Raw genomic sequence first — 18647 nt, forward strand, 5'->3', positions numbered from 1 at the left:
CACTTTGGCAGAGTTGGTGTGAGGTGTTGACAGTTTATCTATGGTTGAAATCACTTCATAGGTCATTCCTGTGTTTTCATGTTTTGGTAAGAGTTCACCGTCCCTGATAGGCTTAACCAGAGGGGAAGGGAGAGAGCTCAACCTCCTGACTGGTGGAATAACCTGTTCTTCAGTCAGATCAGATTGAGATTCACTGTATTGGCCATTCGCAGTGTAAAACCACATTGGAAAAAAATGTGCAAGGAGCTCAAAGTGCAGTGTCAACACGTAAAAGGACACAACATAAAAACAAACAAAGCCACATAAAAAGCTTAAGAGTCTCTTCCACGGGCACAAAGACCAGACAGGTACGTATCAACTCGTCTAAGCTCAGGTAAGAACATATCTCAGTATGGAAGAACTGTGGCCTGTTCCTTTAAGGTGATCACAGCTTGGGGAAAGAAACTGTTTAAATAGTGATAAGTAGAACATTTGCCAGAGCGATACCTTCTCCCTGAGGGAAGCATCTCACAAAAGGGTGGCCTGAGGCATCATTAGCAAGTCGTAAAGCTCGATTTGAGAATCTAGCTTTACATCTGGCCTCCAGGAGCAAAGTGCAGCCAATGGTCCTACTGGCTGAGCGAACCATTTAGTTAGATTACCAGCCAGCTAGACCTGGCATGTACACTGCAGTCTCCTCCCTGTAGTCAGCAGCACACTGAAGAGACAGTGTAGACCAGTGTTTCTCAATGATCTGTGGGCTGTTTTGTGTGGCACTTAAAGTGATTGTCCTTTAAGTTTGCAAAGTGAGGAGCGATAGAGTCAAATTCCTCCCCTCTTTAACCAGAAAGCACTTCTTAGTTTGCAAAAGGAGGAGAGCAGGAACAGAATTTTCAGAAGTAAACGATCAAGCTCCTCCCCCTTCCCCAGAAAAAGGAAAGCTCGTCTCATTGGTCAAAGTGGTGTCCCGTGGATTCTGATTAGTGTCTGAAATCAGCTAAGGGAGGGAAAGATACTTATGTTACCTCACATTTCAGACCCAGGCGGTCAATTATACACAATCTATTCAATTTGTAAAGCATTGAAATGTACAGACTATCACTTTAAGACTCCTTTGACTGCAGTTACGCACCTATTTGTTTTTTTTTTTACCGCCTGCTGGGTTGGTCTAGGCTCAACATTTAGTCACGGTTTCCCCACTTCTAGAACTGTGTGCAATATTTTTCTGACTTTGCCCAGTTTGAGAAGCACTGGTGTAGACATTACATGCAACAATAGATCTCTTACTAACATGATACTGCGCCACTGGGCCAAAGTAAATCCCCTACACATTTTTCTTCGTGATTCACTGCAACATAAGGTTCTAATCCATTCCCAGCTCTTAAAATGTCTGAGGTAATTCTTCTTCCTCCAATTTCACTGCTCTCCCTCTCCTCCCCACACGCCCCTAAACGTGCTACGCGCCGCCCCTGCCTCTGGAGAGATGAATGAGAATCCTCTTCACATGCAGCGCACACGCCACAAAACTTTACCCACAGCAACGGAGCTTCTGGCAGCGATCCAAGCAGAAACTAACACCAAGGCAAGCTTCAGATCGCCACTTTCTCTTCCTGCTTTACCCCGAGTTACAAAGGCGCAAGCAGAGGCAAGCAGAGGCAACGCGCAACAACAACAATCCCGGACCAGACACCCTTTGGCACAGAGGCAGGAGCGCTGACACCGAGACCCAACAGGTGAAAGAAAATATGTCTAAACCTAATTACTCCGGGACTTTTCACATGGTGGAGCAGGACAACATGGATTCCTACCTTGAAGCTTTAGGTAAGAGATTTTTTTTTCCCCCCTTTTCTTTCATAAAGCTGCGTAATCGGGTTATGAAAGCGTACAGGTTCACCCGGTGCGCGCAGCAGCTGCATCCGCGCGTCCCTTTGAGAGAGAGCGACGTTATTGATGTTCGTAAATGGCCCATCCTCTTTCACAGCGAGACATTAGTTTGATGTAGTCGTCGTCTTGTCCTTTGCGTGACCCCACACTCGCACACCGGGGGTACAAGGAGAGGAGAGAGGAGGAGGAGGGGGGAGGAGGGGCTCGTCTTCAAGAGATAACACCTCAAATCTTGTACAGACAAAATAAGAACTGAGGAGTAGGTTAGATCGATGTAAAACCAGGCAAAAGGGCAGCAGCAGATCGTATTGGAACAAGGACATAACAGGGATGTATCTGTATTGAAACAAAACATCTTAACATTAACCTTCAACATGTCAGGGGCGGGGAGTGCATGTTAATGAACTATACATATTTACAATACACATGTTGAGTAACTATATTCCGACAAACATACTTTTTCATTTGAGGGTATTTATAATACAGCTACTTCCAAAATCAAATGAATATATTGCAATACTCAGTCATTACATTTCAGTTTCATAACAATAAGAGACTGAAAAAGATCAAAATGGCCAGGGAAAAGTGTAGCTCTATGTCATTCTGGACTTTGTGCATTTGCAAAGTGCTGTTTTTGCATTTCAAATGTGTGGTGTAGCTGCGTGTTTTTATGCATGAATATAAAGTACATCAACGTGAAAGTATTTTAAGTATTCAGAATCAGAATGCAATGCTCTGATTAGACAAAGTTACGGAATAGGTTACAAGATACATTTTGAGGAAAGTACTCCGTAATCAAATACAATTTCGATGTATTCTCTCCAACACTGCCAGTGAGTGATCAGATGTATTTACTAGGTCGAAACGCGTTCAATACATTTCACTTGTAGCTGATTTTGTGTGCCTCGGATCTCATTCTCTTTCTCTATTTATCCTCTGCCGACTCGGGATCCTGCAGAAAACCATATCGCTTACACTTCTGTTGGATCCGGCGAGCGCTCCCACAGGTTTTTTGTATTTACTAGGTCATTGGTTCCTAACCTTTTTTTCCTCAAAGTCCTCGTTGTGTGTGTTGGGGCCACGTTGGGCCGTGCCTGTTACCCGGGTTGGGAACCACTGCTGCACCGGTGGTTGTTTCTGTGAATATTTTGAAGCCAATACTTTTTAACACTCCTGTTTACAAGAAAGATCTTGAAAACAATGATGATATATGATTAATATTTCCATTATTACAGGACTACGTACATTACAACACACAGTAAAAAAGACTTAACTCTCCCCTTCCCTCCAGCTGCCTCAAATTGTTTTTTTTTTTACATGCTCTATTATGTTTACTATTGTTTTTTGCATCAAGGAGTTGAGAGTAAAGCGAGGCCTTTACTTCTATGCACTTCATGGGAGGTAGGATTGACAATTACAGAACTGGATCTTTTCTTGCAGATATAAATTTTGCTTTGAGGAAAATCGTGTGTCTGCTGAAACCCACCAAAGAAATCACACACGACCCGGCCTCAGGGACCATGAAGATCAAGACCATGACCACCTTCAAGAACTTCTTCATGGACTTTGTGATCGGGCAGGAGTTCACCGAGGACTTGGGGCCAGTGGACGGGCGCACCTGCCAGGTTTGTCTCATTGTATTCTTTCCTCTAAGCTCTCAATCTCAATCACAAAGTCAATCGAGTGGGCCTTTTCTATGGAGTTTCATGGGGATTAAACGACAAACACTGTACAGAAGCATTAAGAGATTTTTATAATGCTTAGGCATCAGCTCTGATACTTTTCTCAAAACTCTATAGCTTCATGACCATTTCTTCAATCCGCCTGTCAAACTAGCTATACTAATGTAGATTGGACTCCTCATCACTGGGCCATATAAGATTTAATAAAGGCTGTGATGATGCTCTTAGCTCAGCAAAAACAAAACAAAACATGGATTTAAGCTGCGAGCTACTTCATCATTGTCGCTTAATGGTTTTAACACAAACTAAAGACTTTAGACAGTAGTCATCTGGACTGAGGTGTGTGGAAATTAATATATTTCTCCTCTCATGGTGAACAACAGGGATAGGCAGGTTTGCTTGGTGGAGGGCCAATTTTATGAATCGCCACAAACACCAAGGGTAAAGTAAAGCCCCACTCCTCAAAATGCCCATATTGTATTTAATATTAAGACCCAATAGGCTGTTTTGCATGGACATTTTTAACAGAATCAACAGTATTTTCCACATTTTTAACAGAAGATTACCAGGTATTTGATCTCTGATTTGTGTAGTAACATTTCTCAAAATTATGGGCCAGAAGTTCTTTGCTGGAGGGCCAGATTTTGCCCTCGGGCCTGACATTGCCCACCCCTGGTGCACAACAACAAGGCCATAGTCATGCTAATGAACCTCAACCTCAACGACCCTGATATTCACCCTAGGTCAGGTCAGCGCTCCATGGAAGTCTAAACTAGGTTTGGGCACATCCCCTCCTCCACACAGGAGGGAATACACTACATTTATTAGACTGGGGGAAACATTAAAGGCACTATCCCTGTTTTTCCCCTGTAGTATATTGTTAACTGTGTATCTAACTATAAAGCATTTGTAGCAGTTTCATGAACTTGCCGGCAAGTAGCATTTCTGTGAAAGGAACAGGCCACCGTTTTTACATACTGGGATATGTTCTTACTTGAGCTTAGACGAGTTGATTTGTACCTGTCTGGTCTTTGTGCGTACCCTCAGTCACACAATGTTGTTAGCATTTAGCCTCTCCCAGCAAAGGTATAGCTCCAAACTGGGGTGAAGTTATAAGCAAACACGCTGCTCCACGTTTTCCCTATTTAAATAAAGTTAGGTGAACTTTACACAATCCAAGTATATTAACACAAAATCAAACATGTCGATTTTCTAAGCGGATAAAAAGGGGAAATATATTGTGAGGCGTAATAACTGAAGTCCGCTGAAGTACTCCAGTTGTTACAACGCTTCACAATGTAGTTTGGTGCTATAGCTATGCTGGGAGAGGCTACATGCTAACAACATTTGTGTAACTGAGGGTACCCACAAAGACCAGACAGTTACGCATCAACTCGTCTAAGCTCAGGTAAGAACATATCTCAGTATGTTCTTTAAGTAAGACAGAAGGTTTCTCCTTTGTGAGATCAATAAAGGTTTATCTTATCTTATCTTTAGTTTACCTCCATAAGCAGGTAAACTAAACCTTCTGTCTTACTAAAAGAACAAAACTGTAATAGGCTTAACCTAAGAAGACAGCATGAACCTTTCACAAAGATATCTCAGTATGGAAGAATATTCCTTTAAAATGACCCAGAAAAGTGACCCTGCAAGTAGTGACATGTACCGATACACTCCACAACTAACATTTTAATTTAGGGTGTTCCTTTTTCATTGTCTTTTATCAGAAAAATCAGGTATAGGGCCTTAGCTTCTTGATGCAATATTGCTACTTTTACTTCATTTAAAGCCACACAGTGTAGAATTTTAACCAATAAATAACATTTAAATACAAGCATTTATTTTATGACAGATATTTTCATCATTGAAAAATACCTCATAAATGTACAAACAAGCATTTATGAAGCTCACTCCTCCTAAGATATGACTGTAAACTTTACCGGGAGTGGGTACGTCTCCAGCTCGTCTCCATGGAGATGTGACGAAAGGCAGCAGAATTTGAGATTTAAACAGGTTAGTTTCTCATCCAAACACATTTGTTTATTACCCGTAATAGCATTTTCTGTGTTGAGCTGGTCATAGGAGCATGTTTTGTTTTGCCGGCAACAGTGTAGTCCAAAATGTTACACAGTGTACCTTTAATCAGAACTACTTTTTGAAAATATGCAGCAGCTTCATAAACATTAAAGCCGTATAATAAAATAGCGTCTATAACCGTGTCACTTCTTTCTTTCTGCACAAATATAAATGTGAGAGACGGGCAAGAAGTCAGTGTTTTGTTCTATTTTAACACAACTATTTTGTCCAGTCTGCCATTCACTGTAAAACTCTATTCACAAATGCCAGACTGCTTAACATGTAAATTGCCCACATCATTTGTGTTTGTTTGCAGACGACAGTGAGCTGGGAGGGCGACAAGCTTCTGTGTGTGCAGAGAGGAGAGAAACAGGGCAGAGGCTGGACGCACTGGCTCGACGGAGACAAGCTGCACCTGGTAAGAAAAGGTTAAGGAGACCAGCTGAACGAAAACGAATCACATGCGTTTTAATTTCACGTGTTACTATGCAGCATTTCCATCGGTTAAGCTTTTTGTAACTTTCTCGTGGTGTTGTGCGTAAATAAGCCTCTTCTCCTCTCCATCCCTCTAACCCTCTCACGCTGGATTACTAATACCTCTGCTGCTGCACCGGGTGGGACAAAGCAGTGCATTGTCAACACTGCGTCTACATTCAGGGGAGGACTGCCGCAAAAAAATGCCAGTAAGGGATCAGCCCGGTGGGTTTAGAGGTTACACAAAGCAGGGGAGAGGAGAGATGGTGAGGAGAGAGGGAGAGGGAGGGGTAAAATATATTAGTCAGTGAAATTAACACTGGGAAAAGGAGAGGGAGGGGAGACAGATTATAGGGTCAAATGATGAACCGCATAGAGACATAAAGGGGGTTATTTTTGGACACAGGCCAGATCCGGACGTGACTCATTCATCTCCTCTTTGATGTGCCAGAAAGTGCATTGTCCCGCACATAAACCTGTGAATCAAAGGAGTCACGGTTTGGGGTTAAGTACTTAATTAAACTAACTTTACTAAATATGGCACAAATACATTGACAAGTTATTCAGACTGGGATGATTTTGGGGTAAGGGTGTGACTGACTAAGAGATGGCCAGAGAAGGTTGCTTTTAAAATGCATTAAAGTGGACATGTTATGTTATGGAGCCTAAACATAGACCTTATTGTGGTGCCTCAGCTTTGACATTTTAAGATAAGATAAGATAATCCTTTATTGATCTCACAAAGGAGAAATTCACCAATATATCTCTGTGAGAATTAAATAGTGACAATAAAATGCAGGCAATGAGCAGGTGAAAATCTTGACTGGGGCTCCTCCTGGCAGCTACGTAACAAAACACACTTCGAACACACAAAATCAATAATGTTGACAATTTCGGGGTTTGAACAATGATGCGATTGTATTCAGGAAGTACAGAACGAGGCGCTGACGCCGTAGAAGAAACAGCTAAATGGTTTAAACTTCATGAAAGTCAATTTTGCATGATATGTCCCCTTAAAGGGACTATAATGAGTTTAAACATGTTAAAATTATGAATTTTCCTCCCCTACATGTTTCAACCATGTCCTAATGTGTAGAATGAGCTCAGACCTGTTCATCACAACTGCCTCTAAAATCCTGCACTGTCACTCAAAAAGATGTTAATTCGGTCCAAAGTACCGTCATGCACGAGCCTAATATATAAACTGCAGTTACGTGTTAGACCAGAGGGGGCAGTAGTGAGTATAAAAATGACAACTTGCATCTATTTTTTTTGTTTGTGACAATTTATATTTGACAAATAATGTACACTGCCTGATAGAGCCTGACACTGCTCTAATATTTGATTGGACCCCCTTGAGCTTTGACTAGCTTCTGCAATGTCAAAAGATCCAGTGAAATGATGCCGCAGGCTCCCTGTGCCACTCTTTGACAATGTGGCATGAATCCTGGCATTGTCATCTTGGAATATGCCCGTTTCATCAGGGAAGAAGAAATAACCTGGTCATTCAGGTCGTTCAGCTGATCTCATCCTTTGGGCACATAGTGATGCTGAACCTAGACCTGAACAACTGCAGCAACAACATTAACCGTTAGTTAACCCAGTTTTTTCCTGGTCAGGCAACAATTGCTGTGAAAATCCTCTTTGTCGGTTAAAACTAAGCTTTTCACTGTCTGCTTGTTTTTCTCTGCAGGAGATGAGAGTCGAAGGCATCATCGCCAAGCAAGTCTTCAAGAAGGCCGACTGAAGCCGCTGAGCCTGTGGTTCTCGATTTTTATCTTTTTACCACCAAGTACCACTTCGGAAAATATTTGTCAGGGCTCACTATACCATGAAACTAGTTGAAGTTACCCTGGTTAAGCCTCTGAGCGTCTCTGGATGCTAGTATTAATTGGATTATTAGGGCCTGTCTCCATAGTGATCTGCCCCCCATAGAAAGGTCTCTAACTGCTTTGCACCAATGAACAAAAGAAACCGTGAAATTACGTCTAATCCCCGGTTTGTTATTCCACTCTCCCAATTCCACCTAAGACAAATATGTGTAAAACAGGACTAAACCAAGTCCAAGTTACGACTGGCTCAAAACCAAGGCAAAATCTGAGAACCACTAGTTTCTTTCTGTTAGTATTACGGCAACATCAGTGTATTGTCAGTAGAAAAGCAGCTGTTGTTACAAAGCCTTTAGTTTGTTTTCTGTTTTTTATATAATCATTAATGTTGTGTATATGGAGTATAATGTGCCTGATTACTGTTGCCTGTCTGTTTGTGGTACTAATACTGTTCGATTATGAACTCCGGGAGCAATGGAACAACTTGTAAACATTCCCTGTGTTCTTCACTTTGCACTAACTTCAAGATGTTAGAAAAATAAATCAAAACGTCTGCAATGCTTTATCGTTGTTTTTTTTTAGTACAGGTGAATATAAAAATATACTTTATTGTAAAAGAAATAGTTCACAAGGAGTTCAGGAGATGTAAAAAATAACCTTGTATAGGTGAAAGCAAAATCTATAAATGAAATAAATAATCTTAAAATGTTTTCATAACTACAGACACTACTATATTCAGAGAAAGGGCTTGAACCTCCTCCTAATCTCCTCCAGGGGGCGGCATCGTTTACAAATCCCCTCTTCAGTTTTGTCCCATACGAAAAGGTCCAGAAGGTGAATGTCCAGTGGCTTTGCTCCACAGATGTGTCATGTGTCACACCACTCGTCCTCCTGTGGCTCGGACATTGTTCTGCTGTAGTTGCCCGTGCTGTATCCGGAGGTGCCGTTTAAATGCTGCGACTCGCTGAAGGAGACGGAGGCTTTGAGGGGGGTGATGGGAACGCTGCTGTCGTCGGTGTCCTGTGCGTCACAGCTTATCACCACACCATCTGAAAACATAAAAACAGTATGAGGTGAGAGAGTTGATCTTAAACATGTCAACAAAAATATAAAAACCCAACACACTTGTCTTGCAAAACTGTGAAAGGAAGTTGCCAGTTTGAATCCAGCTCTGACGGTGCAAACTGTCATTATGTTTTTGGGGCATGACGCCTACACTTATCTACAGTCCAACATGGCAAGTTGTACATGCTTTATTGTCAATATCAAAATTTTAGTGCAGAGTATGTTGTTGAAAGTCAGAAATAAATGGTGCCGATTCCATTAATAAATACCTACTGTGTAAACATGGCACATCAAAAGTATATTATTACAGGGACAAAATGTAATACAGTATCATCCTTTCTTGGCCGTGGCAAAGAGAAATTACAGAAACGAGGGATGGCCCTGGGCATTGGAGACCTAGGCGGCCACCTAGGGCTCCATCTGCTCTCAAACCCCTCCACCTTAACGTGGTGGAGGGGTTTGAGCACCCGAATGATCCTGGGAGCTCTGTTGTCTGGGGCTTCGTGCCCCTGGTAGAGTCTCCCATGGTCCTATAGGTGACGGGTCAGACAAAGAGCGGTTCAGAAGCTCCTTATGAGAGACCAACAGGCCCAGTTTGAATTGTGAGGCCGTCCTTCTGTGGACCCACCACCTGCAGGAGGAGCCATAGGGGCTGGTGCAATGCCACGACCCGGCAACGGACACTTGGAAGAAAATAAATGAATGGATGGATGGATGGACGGACGGATGGATGGATGGATGGATGCATAATTAAATCAAATTTGGCTTATCCACAGTGAATCTAACAGGACTGGTATAAAATTAAGTAAATTATAAAAAATGACTAAATTACATTAGACTGAAGTCAGTTGTGGCCCCATTTTCTTTGTTTTACAACCTCATTCTTCACGATGTCATTTGGATGATGGTAGTTACTGACCTGACACAAAGGCTGGCAGTTCGCAGGAGTACGAGGGTTTGTAGGTCTCGTCCTGGTAGAGTCCGTTTAGCTCCTTTGAGGGCACAGGAAGCTTCAGAAGGACCTCCTCAGGTAAGACCTCGTCCACTGGAGCTTCAGGCCGACTCAGGTTCTCTGAAAACAAATTTTAAAATAATCAATATGATACATTTGTACAAGTGAATACACGATTATTATCCGTGTAGAGTCCATTCTTTCTTTATAGTATATCTCTGGTGAGGTAAAAGATTATTTTATTGTCCCCTTAAAATCTGTCAACTCCATTTAACAGGCAGCTTCATCTGGGACTTGAGCGAGGTATATGGGCAGAAGTTGTGTCCTTGGGCAAGACACTTCACCCACCTTGCCTCCAGTGTCTGCACACATTGGTGTCTGAATGAGAGTGTGAATGAGTGAGTGGTTTCTTGCTGCAAAGCGCTTTCGAGTGCCTAATGTAGGCGTTGGGACCTTTTACCACAACAAATCGAGAGATGAGTAAAATTTGGCTGAAAAAAGGAAATTTGTTCTTGTTTTGAGTGACTAATTTCAAGGAATTTGTCCAAAACATCAACAATCTGATATCAAGTATCCATTGAATCCAAGTATGATTAGATCTTTTTTCTTAATTTCAAATGTAAAAAACTTACCGCATGGATGGGTTGTACTTATTTCAAGAAAGTGTAACTTAATTCTAAATTACGGTACTTTTTGCAGTCCAAAATAGAGGAACAGCACATCACCAGAGAGTACCCAGATTAGTCAGAGCATGGGAGTCATGATCTGAGTCATGCTCTGTTTAGATGTTGTGTTGCAATAATAACAAACAAACCACTAAGCCACCGCACTGCCCAACACTTTTGATTTAACTGAGGGGCGGAGCTGTCAGGTAACTGGCTTCATCGGGTCCAAAAACCAAAGATCATGCACATACATTGGTACATAGCGGTAGATTGTCAAATTAAATGTGCTGATATCAGTCGTAGTAAGGAGTTTGTATGTTTCCATTTCTCATGCTCTAAATTCCACTAGTGGTGCGTAGTTTCAGAGGGAGTACAGTAAAAGCTGAATGAAAAGCCATTGAAGTTAATTGAGCTGGTGAGACTCTGGCGTAGGAGCTGGTCTCACTTTGAGCTGTCACCGCTGATATTTACCGTGAACCTGCGTCAGAGTCTGTCTTTAAGTGTGTCACAGGAAGTGGGTTCTTTTAAACTTGATACATGATGTGCTCTGCAAGATTTCTGTAGCATCATGCAGGAGTCTCACATCCTCTGAGCTAAATATGCACAGTCTGGCTTTCAAATGCCACCGCCAGTCGACATCAAACCGGAGGTGATTACTGAGAACGAGCGGCATGACGGCAGCGTGAAGATAGAAATGACCTTTTGCTATGGGGACTCTACTGTGGAGATGTCACATGTTGGATTTTATAATTATCTTTCAGAACTCCATTTATTCTCTTTCCACCACACAATCAACAAGTCTTTATACCAACAGATTTTATGACTAAAGCTCTTTCTTAAAGTAGTAAAAGTGGGACGTGGTATTTTATCCAAGGCGTCTATATATTTTGTCATCCTCTATGTAAATCTGACTTCAGTTCAGTTTCCTTGGCAACATTGAGTGTGTTTACATGCGCTTGAGTAACCTGGTTAACATATCCTGGTTATGTCAGTATTCTGGATATGATGTTTACATGCGTCTGAGAAACCAGGATCATATCCCTGTTTACATGAGAAGCTACAGTATCCTGGATATTTAGGCTCCAGAGGGGGCGGAGCTAATGATGAATATGGTAAGGAGCTAAATACTTTAGCAATGTGGCTAACGCCTGGCTTTTTCAGACATTTCTCAAGCACAGGCCCAAGAACTATCCAAATAAGTACAATAGAGTTCTTTCCCAGCTTTAGAGACTGAGATGAGAATAAAAATAAAATAATAATAAAATATGGTTTGATCCGAGAGTAATGCTGACTTCCATGGGAGATACTACGGCGCAAAAAAGTAATTGTTACATTAAGGTTACTTCAATGTTTGGTTGAAGATACAACATTTTAAAAGCTCAGGTACCAGATAAAGTGGCTGTAGGAAAGTTTTTTCTCCTGCCATATCTGTTTCAAAGGTTTGCACATGCTCAGTACGTCAGCAATGGTGAAAAACCAGGATACTGTGTTTACATGGTACAGTATTCTGGAAACTGTGGGAATATCCTAGTGAGAATATCCTGGTTTCTAATAACCTGGATATTGGCTTATCCAGGAAACTGAAACCAGGATTCTGCCTTTACATGAACCAGACAAAACCAGGAAACTTGAAATCCCCATTAATAACCTGGATACTCGAGTGCATGTAAACACACTCATTGAAAAAGTGGGACATTATCTAAAAGGTTGGGTGGACAGTGGTCTTAATGTCACCGCTATTACCTATTAATCAGTTTACCCCGATATTCGCACTTCACAGCTGTGCCACATACCTGTTCTCTGACGCCGACAGCGTCTGAGCCTCCAACAAAACAACACTACAGCAAAAATGATCAATGAGGTGAGAACCAGCCCAATCCACAGCCCGGCAGGCAGCATCCAGCCACACGCTGAGAACACACAGGAGACAAAACAGCACAAGTCAAGTTTGTTCATACACAGATATTGGGAAAGGATATGGCTCTTCAATTTGTGTTTTCTTTTACATGATATAAAGTTTCCACAGACGGCGTCGGTCGTCGCTGTCCCTGGAATGTGGAGCTCTCTCCCGATCTCTCCACACCTGGAGGACACAGAACACAGCATAATAAAAATGTTTACACAAAAGACAAAGTGATTGCAGAAAGGTGGACGATGGCTCACCTGGTGTGGGCTCTACACGCTGAGAGGTGGTCTGACACGTTGCTGAAGCTGCCGGACTCACACGGGGAACAGACTGTGTCGTTTGTTCCTGACGCTGACACAAAAACAAGAGCATGATGTTTACAAGGAAGATCTTTTATATTTTCACACATACACCACCTGATCAATAAAGCAAGTCTCCACCTGGATCTAACTGTTATGATCTGGGGTTGCTGCCGCCGGTCAGGTTTAGGTTCAGCAACACTATGAGCCCAAAGAATGAGATCATCTGAACATCCTGAATGACCAGTTTACTCCATCAGCGGATTTCTTCTTCCCTGATGGCTTGGGCATATTTCAAGATGACAATGCTAGGATTCATCGGGCTCACACTGTGAAAGAGTGGTTCAGGATCCGACACCGCAGAGTCCAGATCTTAACCCCATTGATAATCTTTGGGGTGTGCAACCATTTTTACCTGGTGAGCTACTTTTACATCACAAAAATGCCAAGGAGCTGCTTATGTTTCAAAGACACTTGTGCAACTACATGGCTTGGGAGGACGTATAGATGATACTTAAACATGATACATTGAAATGTGTCTTTAAACTTTAAAACTTTTTTTTACCTTAATATTTGTGGTAAGATGTTTAAGATGCCTTTAAAATGTGACATAAAGCGTATAGAGAACTGTAGAAAGGGCGAGTTACCAAGAAATGGCTGGTTGGAGATCCCTGTCTGTGTGACCTTTTTGTAGTGGTGACTTCTTTTGTTTGTTGAGGTAGTTACTGTATACTGTATGTGGACAAACATGTTTTAGTCTTTTTTTCCTTTTTACCCCTCCAGTTATTTCAGAATGCTAATAGCCGTGTTTGACTTGTGTAATCTGTAAAAATTCTTCTTTGTGTGACCTTCAAGCACTGATTTGTTTTGCTTCTGTTTCTCTTTTGGCTGCGCTTATTTCAGTCGGTTTCGCTCATTGTGTGACTTCCTTCCCTTGTTCACCGTGATTCTTCAGAAATGTGTCTTTAAGCAGCATTTTCCGGTTTTGGAAGAAGCCAAACAAAGGTCTCTGCACTGAAAAATAAAAATGGGTTTGTTCACTTTGCAGAGCAGTGCTTTGAAGTGTCGCCTATATTTGATTTCCTGTGAACCAACGGTCTAAACTAGAACCGTTGCTGGGGTTTTATAACATTTATAGGCCATGATTCATATACAGGGGTAGATTACGTGCAGATTGATGGGGATTTGTAATGTAAGAATCAATATAGATATATATACACTCCATCTGTGTGTGTGACATCACTTCAGGTGATGAGAATTTCAACTTTAATGGAAATTGGGTTGGTTGGAGATTGATTTTTCTGATAATACTGAAGTTAAAGGGCCAGCGTACAGTGCCTGACCAAGAAAAAGTTGACACAAAAATAAGGTCACACGTTTTTGTTGTTAACTTTGATTACAGATTAAAGAAGAAACAGCTAAATGGTTTAAACTTCATGAAAGTCATCTCTGCATATGTCCACAAAACAAATAAATTTGTTGTGACAGTTTATAATAGAAAAAGAATGTACACTGTGCATAATGTACATATGGTTGAAACAAATAATGATGCCAAAAAAACATAATAGTAGATGGGATGTTCTCAAATGCTTATTTTGAAAATGTAATTTTTCTATCTAATTTCTAATTCTATCTAAATTCTCTGACAACCTAGTCCGGCAAAGATAGTGGCTTTTATTTTTGGGTTTGTATATTGAATAAATATATAAAATCAGATACGTATTAATTTGTAAGTAAATAACTGAAGTAAAATGAACTGTTAAATGTTGGTACTATCAGCAGCAAACACAACCCTGTTGTGGTGGATGTGGTTTCCGAGAGGCACTGGTTTAAGGCAGTGATTCCTGGACTTTATCCCTTGCAGACTGCATTGATACATAATGTAGAGAGGGTTTTGGGTTGATACACAAGCTGTGAAAGTGTGTCTTGTGTTTTATTTTGTTTTCATTTTTGTTTGTTCAATATAATAATAATTTTAAAAAAAGCTAAAAAAAAAAATTATGGGAGAGACCACTGTGCAAAGTCTTCTCCAGCACATCCCACAGATTCTCAATGGGGTTAAGATCTGAACTCTGTGGCGGTCACTCTATGTGTGAAAATAATGTCTCAAGCTCCCTGATCCACTCTTTCACAATGTGAGCCTGATGAATCCTGGCATTGTCATCTTGGAATATGCCCGTGCCATCAGGGAAGAAGAAATCCACTGATGCAATAACCTGGTCATTCGGGATGTTCAGCTGATCTCATCCTTTGGGCTCATAGGGTTACTGAACGCAGACCTGACCAACTGCAGTAGCCCCAGATCAGAGCAGATAGAGTTAAATCCAGTCTTCGTCAAGGCAGTGTTTTCACAATTTGATTGTAACAGCCGCATAACTACCAACCGCTTAGTTTCTAAATCAGAAAACAATAGTGAGTTGTTGTGGATTTAATGTTGCTGCTTCGGTGTGTATTGAAACATCTCTGCAGGGAGTGTCCTCCAAAGATGTCGCGTGGAATCAATATCATTAAACTTATTAAAGGTAAAACTGGTTGCATTATCATTTTTCTCATTTTGAAAATATATATATCCAAGTAACTGTATCCCCTGTGGATCCATCGCGCAGTGTGTGTCAAACTGAAGCTGAGGATCTTACCCGGAGTCTTGACCCCTTGTCCCTCCTGGCAGCGGGAGGCGGGACGACAGTGTTCACAACTGGCTTCACTGCAGTAAAACCCAGACGCACACGCACAGACGGTGTCCTTCTCCACCGTGCACTCCACCACCGTTATTTGATTATTAACTGAAAGCAAGTAGAAAGATACATGTAAGCGGCAGGGATGGGTGGTATGGGGAAAAAATGCATAAGTTCTTTCAGAGCTTGGGTTACAGTTATTCCCACGGCTGCCTGCAGAGGGAGCTCCAGGCCAATGCAAAATCCTGACCAGTCTTTATAGTATACATATAGTGTGTTTTTTGAGACTTACGAGAGTTGCACGTCTTGCATTTGAAGCATTTCTCCATGTGATTTGGGGTGGCCATGAAGTAACCCGGTCCACATTTGCCGCATTTCGTGTCCGCTGTCCCATCACAGTCTTTCTGCTTATATGTGCCTGAAATACAACCAATGAAAGGCAGTGTCATTCGCAACAAAGATCAGTTTACAGTTTATGCCTTGAATATACATAAGCCACAAAATCCAGGGTAGATGATGCTATTAAAGCTCTCAGTGGTTAAGTTTAATATGCCACAGGAGCAACTAAACATGCTCCTATTGATTAGCTGGACATTGACAATGCTATGAACGCTTTAACTCATGATTAATCCAAAAATAATAAATGCTTTTATCATGGATTGCTCATGTTTTGACCTATAAAACTCTAACCCGTGTTACCGGAAAGCAGGTCATCACCATCCAGTAATTGGTCTCAGACGCTGCTAATGTCACATCATCAGGACAACGCCTAGACTTGCATTGTGAATTAAAAACTGTAAGTATTTTCACATATAGATTAATGAAATATGGTAGTTATGTTTGTTAATGAAGTGTGAGCAAATGCTTTTAATTAGAGTGTTTTCTGTTGGTCGAGTGTTTTTTAATGAATATGAAAATGACATTAAAACTTAAACAGGAGATGAGCTGTTCCCGCTGTCCTGCTCCCAGCAAAGTTACGAGGGATTTTTCTCCAATAAAAACTCCTGTTGCTCGTATTTTATTCAATGAGGATGACTTAAAGCTCCAAAACACAAAATACATTGAAGTCTATGGTACAATTTTCCTTTTTACAGGCAGATGTTTTGAGCAGGTTTATGGCCGACACCTCTGTAATTCTGTAATAAACGTCTTCTCTATAAGCACAAATGAACAAAGGGGGATTTTCTTTCTCACAGTGTTAAACAGTGTTATCACACGGGTGCTATTACCAGACGACAGGATGTTCAGCCACTAGATGACTGTAAACTACATGGCACACCGCAATGTTTTCTGTATTGTTTTTTGTCCTGCAGCCTGATCAGCGTCTCTCAAACAGTGCCTTCGATACAATTTGTCTTTGTATAAATGGATTTCATTCACGTTTTGTGTTTTGATGTCCTTTCCCCTAAGATCCCATTTGAACCACTTTGGACCTGGTCTTGCTTTTCGTGCTTTGAATAAAAAAATCTTGGCGGGAACTCTGTGTGAAGAGTACTTTTATACATAGAATAATATTGTAGCACAACTGTCCAGGGACTGCACATAGAAACAAGTTCAATGTTCATTTACACAAAACCCCCGTCAAATACATGCAACTGAGAACACCAGTCGGAAATTATGTCGACTTACCTGCCCTGCAGCCTGTGCAACACTTGCCATTATCACTGCGGTACTGATCCCTGGTGCAACCTGGTGCCATGTTTATCCCATTCAGTGTCAGCCTCTTTCTTATACCTCTTCAGTTGGCCATCTTTCCAGCTCAAAACTGTTTTCTCAAATGTTGCTCAATGAAGTCTGAACCTAAAGCTTCTTCTGACTCTCTTCTAATCTGCCCCTCAGCTCTCTGACGTCTCCTTCTGCCTCTGTCGCATAGACTTCATGACTTTTTCAATCCTACACAGTGTGGAAAACCCCAGTGACCCTACTGTGCTCTTTTTCCTTTTTCTCACTGGCTTCCTGTTCAGGTTCCTGTCAGTGAGAATGTGTTTCCTCATCGCAGGACCCCCAGCTTCTCTCTGCACTGCAAAACACATCAACGCACAGTCACTTTGTTTCGATTTGTGCGAGACTGCAGTAAGACCTCTGCACGCACATTTACTTACTGGAATAGAAGAGAGAACCAAAGTCAACTTCCTTTAAGCTGCATTACCAGTCTGTGGACCAACGACCAGTATTTTATCTGCACTCTTGCCTTTTACTGTAATTGATTAATTTTATGTTGATGTCCAGAGGAGAAGGAGCGACAAAACAGAGGTTAGGTAACTTTGTGTGAACGAGCAAGTAAAAATAGTGCTCACGACAGAAATAGTGCTCAAGACAGAAATAGTGCTCAAGACAAAGCGAAATAGTGCTCAAGACAGAGCGAGTCAAAACAAGACTTAAAAATAGTGCTCAAGACAGAGCGAGTCAAAACAAGACTTAAAATAGTTCTCAAGTAGAGCGAATCTAAACAAGACTTAAAAATGCATATAACTGAAAGTATTTTATCTACACTCTTGCCTCTTACTGTAATTGATTAGTTTTATGTTGATGTTTTTATTGATTCTATTTGCTTTCTTGTATTTATGCAACTGTGAAGCACTTTGAATTGCCATGAATTACATTTTTGACACTTGACTTTCTACAGCAGTGGTTCCCAAAGTGGGGTCGGAACCCCCTGGGGAGTCACGGGACACTGAGTGGGAGTCGCAAGATGATTTTGAGACAATGTTTTTTACATTTCTGACACTAAACTTGATGTACTTTTGATTGAAAACAGCATATTTTAGTGAAATGAGGCCAAATATCAAAACAGAGTATCCAAAATAACATAATTGACACTGTGCATAACTTCAAATCATAAAAACGGCGCCCAAGAAATGACTTCCTGTTTCGATCAAGCACGCCAAAATAAAAGCACACAGCGCGTCTCATTGATTAGTTCAGTACTTGCAACATAACAAGGAAATAATTAAATGCACACATTTGTTTTATCTTTTAATATTTAAGCGGAACTAATGAATAAGATGGTGCTTTTATTTTGGTGTTCAGAAGACTCTTATGGACGTACGACATGCAAGGACCGAGACGTCGCCCGTCATGGCGCAGCCGGGGCCCCACCCTGGAGCCAGACCTGGGGTTGGGGCCCGAACGCGAGCGTCTGGTGGCCGGGCCTCTGCCCA

At 41.4% G+C, this 18647-nt stretch overlaps 2 protein-coding genes across 2 annotated transcripts in view; one reads left to right on the forward strand and one right to left on the reverse strand.

The window, feature by feature from the left end:
* The window catches only part of rbp5 (retinol binding protein 1a, cellular), a 44359-nt gene extending 36428 nt beyond the window's left edge, over positions 1-7931 (forward strand). The window contains exons 2-5 of the mRNA XM_079561387.1: positions 1720-1800; positions 3304-3488; positions 5938-6039; positions 7789-7931. Of these exons, the coding sequence (XP_079417513.1) occupies positions 1725-1800; positions 3304-3488; positions 5938-6039; positions 7789-7842 (417 nt within the window). The 5' untranslated portion in view covers positions 1720-1724 and the 3' untranslated portion in view covers positions 7843-7931. The remainder of the gene's footprint in view (positions 1-1719; positions 1801-3303; positions 3489-5937; positions 6040-7788) is intronic.
* Positions 7932-8275: 344 nt separating this feature from the next.
* LOC306966567 (tumor necrosis factor receptor superfamily member 5) lies at positions 8276-17510 on the reverse strand. Its single transcript, XM_079561367.1, has 8 exons — positions 17116-17510; positions 15779-15904; positions 15448-15594; positions 12770-12863; positions 12613-12689; positions 12400-12516; positions 9909-10061; positions 8276-8973 (listed from the first exon to the last, which is right to left on the reverse strand). The coding sequence occupies exons 1-8, from the start codon at positions 17183-17185 to the stop codon at positions 8792-8794; spliced, it is 966 nt and encodes a 321-aa protein (XP_079417493.1). The 5' UTR covers positions 17186-17510; the 3' UTR covers positions 8276-8791.
* Positions 17511-18647: the final 1137 nt, after the last annotated feature.

This window comes from Gobius niger (genome assembly GCF_951799975.1).
Source record: "Gobius niger genome assembly, chromosome: 8".
Classification (NCBI taxonomy): Eukaryota; Metazoa; Chordata; class Actinopteri; order Gobiiformes; family Gobiidae; genus Gobius; species Gobius niger.

What these genes read in the sequence shown, in the direction of transcription:
- LOC306966567 (XM_079561367.1), bottom strand. Translation starts at nt 17,185, where the DNA reads ATGGCACCAGGTTGCACCAGGGATCAGTACCGCAGTGATAATGGCAAG. An exon ending in GCGTGTAGAGCCCACACCAG is followed by an intron (nt 12,690 to 12,769) that starts GTGAGCCATCGT and finishes TGTGTCCTCCAG; the next exon opens with GTGTGGAGAGATCGGGAGAG. An exon ending in CTGTGGAAACTTTATATCAT is followed by an intron (nt 12,517 to 12,612) that starts GTAAAAGAAAAC and finishes GTGTGTTCTCAG; the next exon opens with CGTGTGGCTGGATGCTGCCT.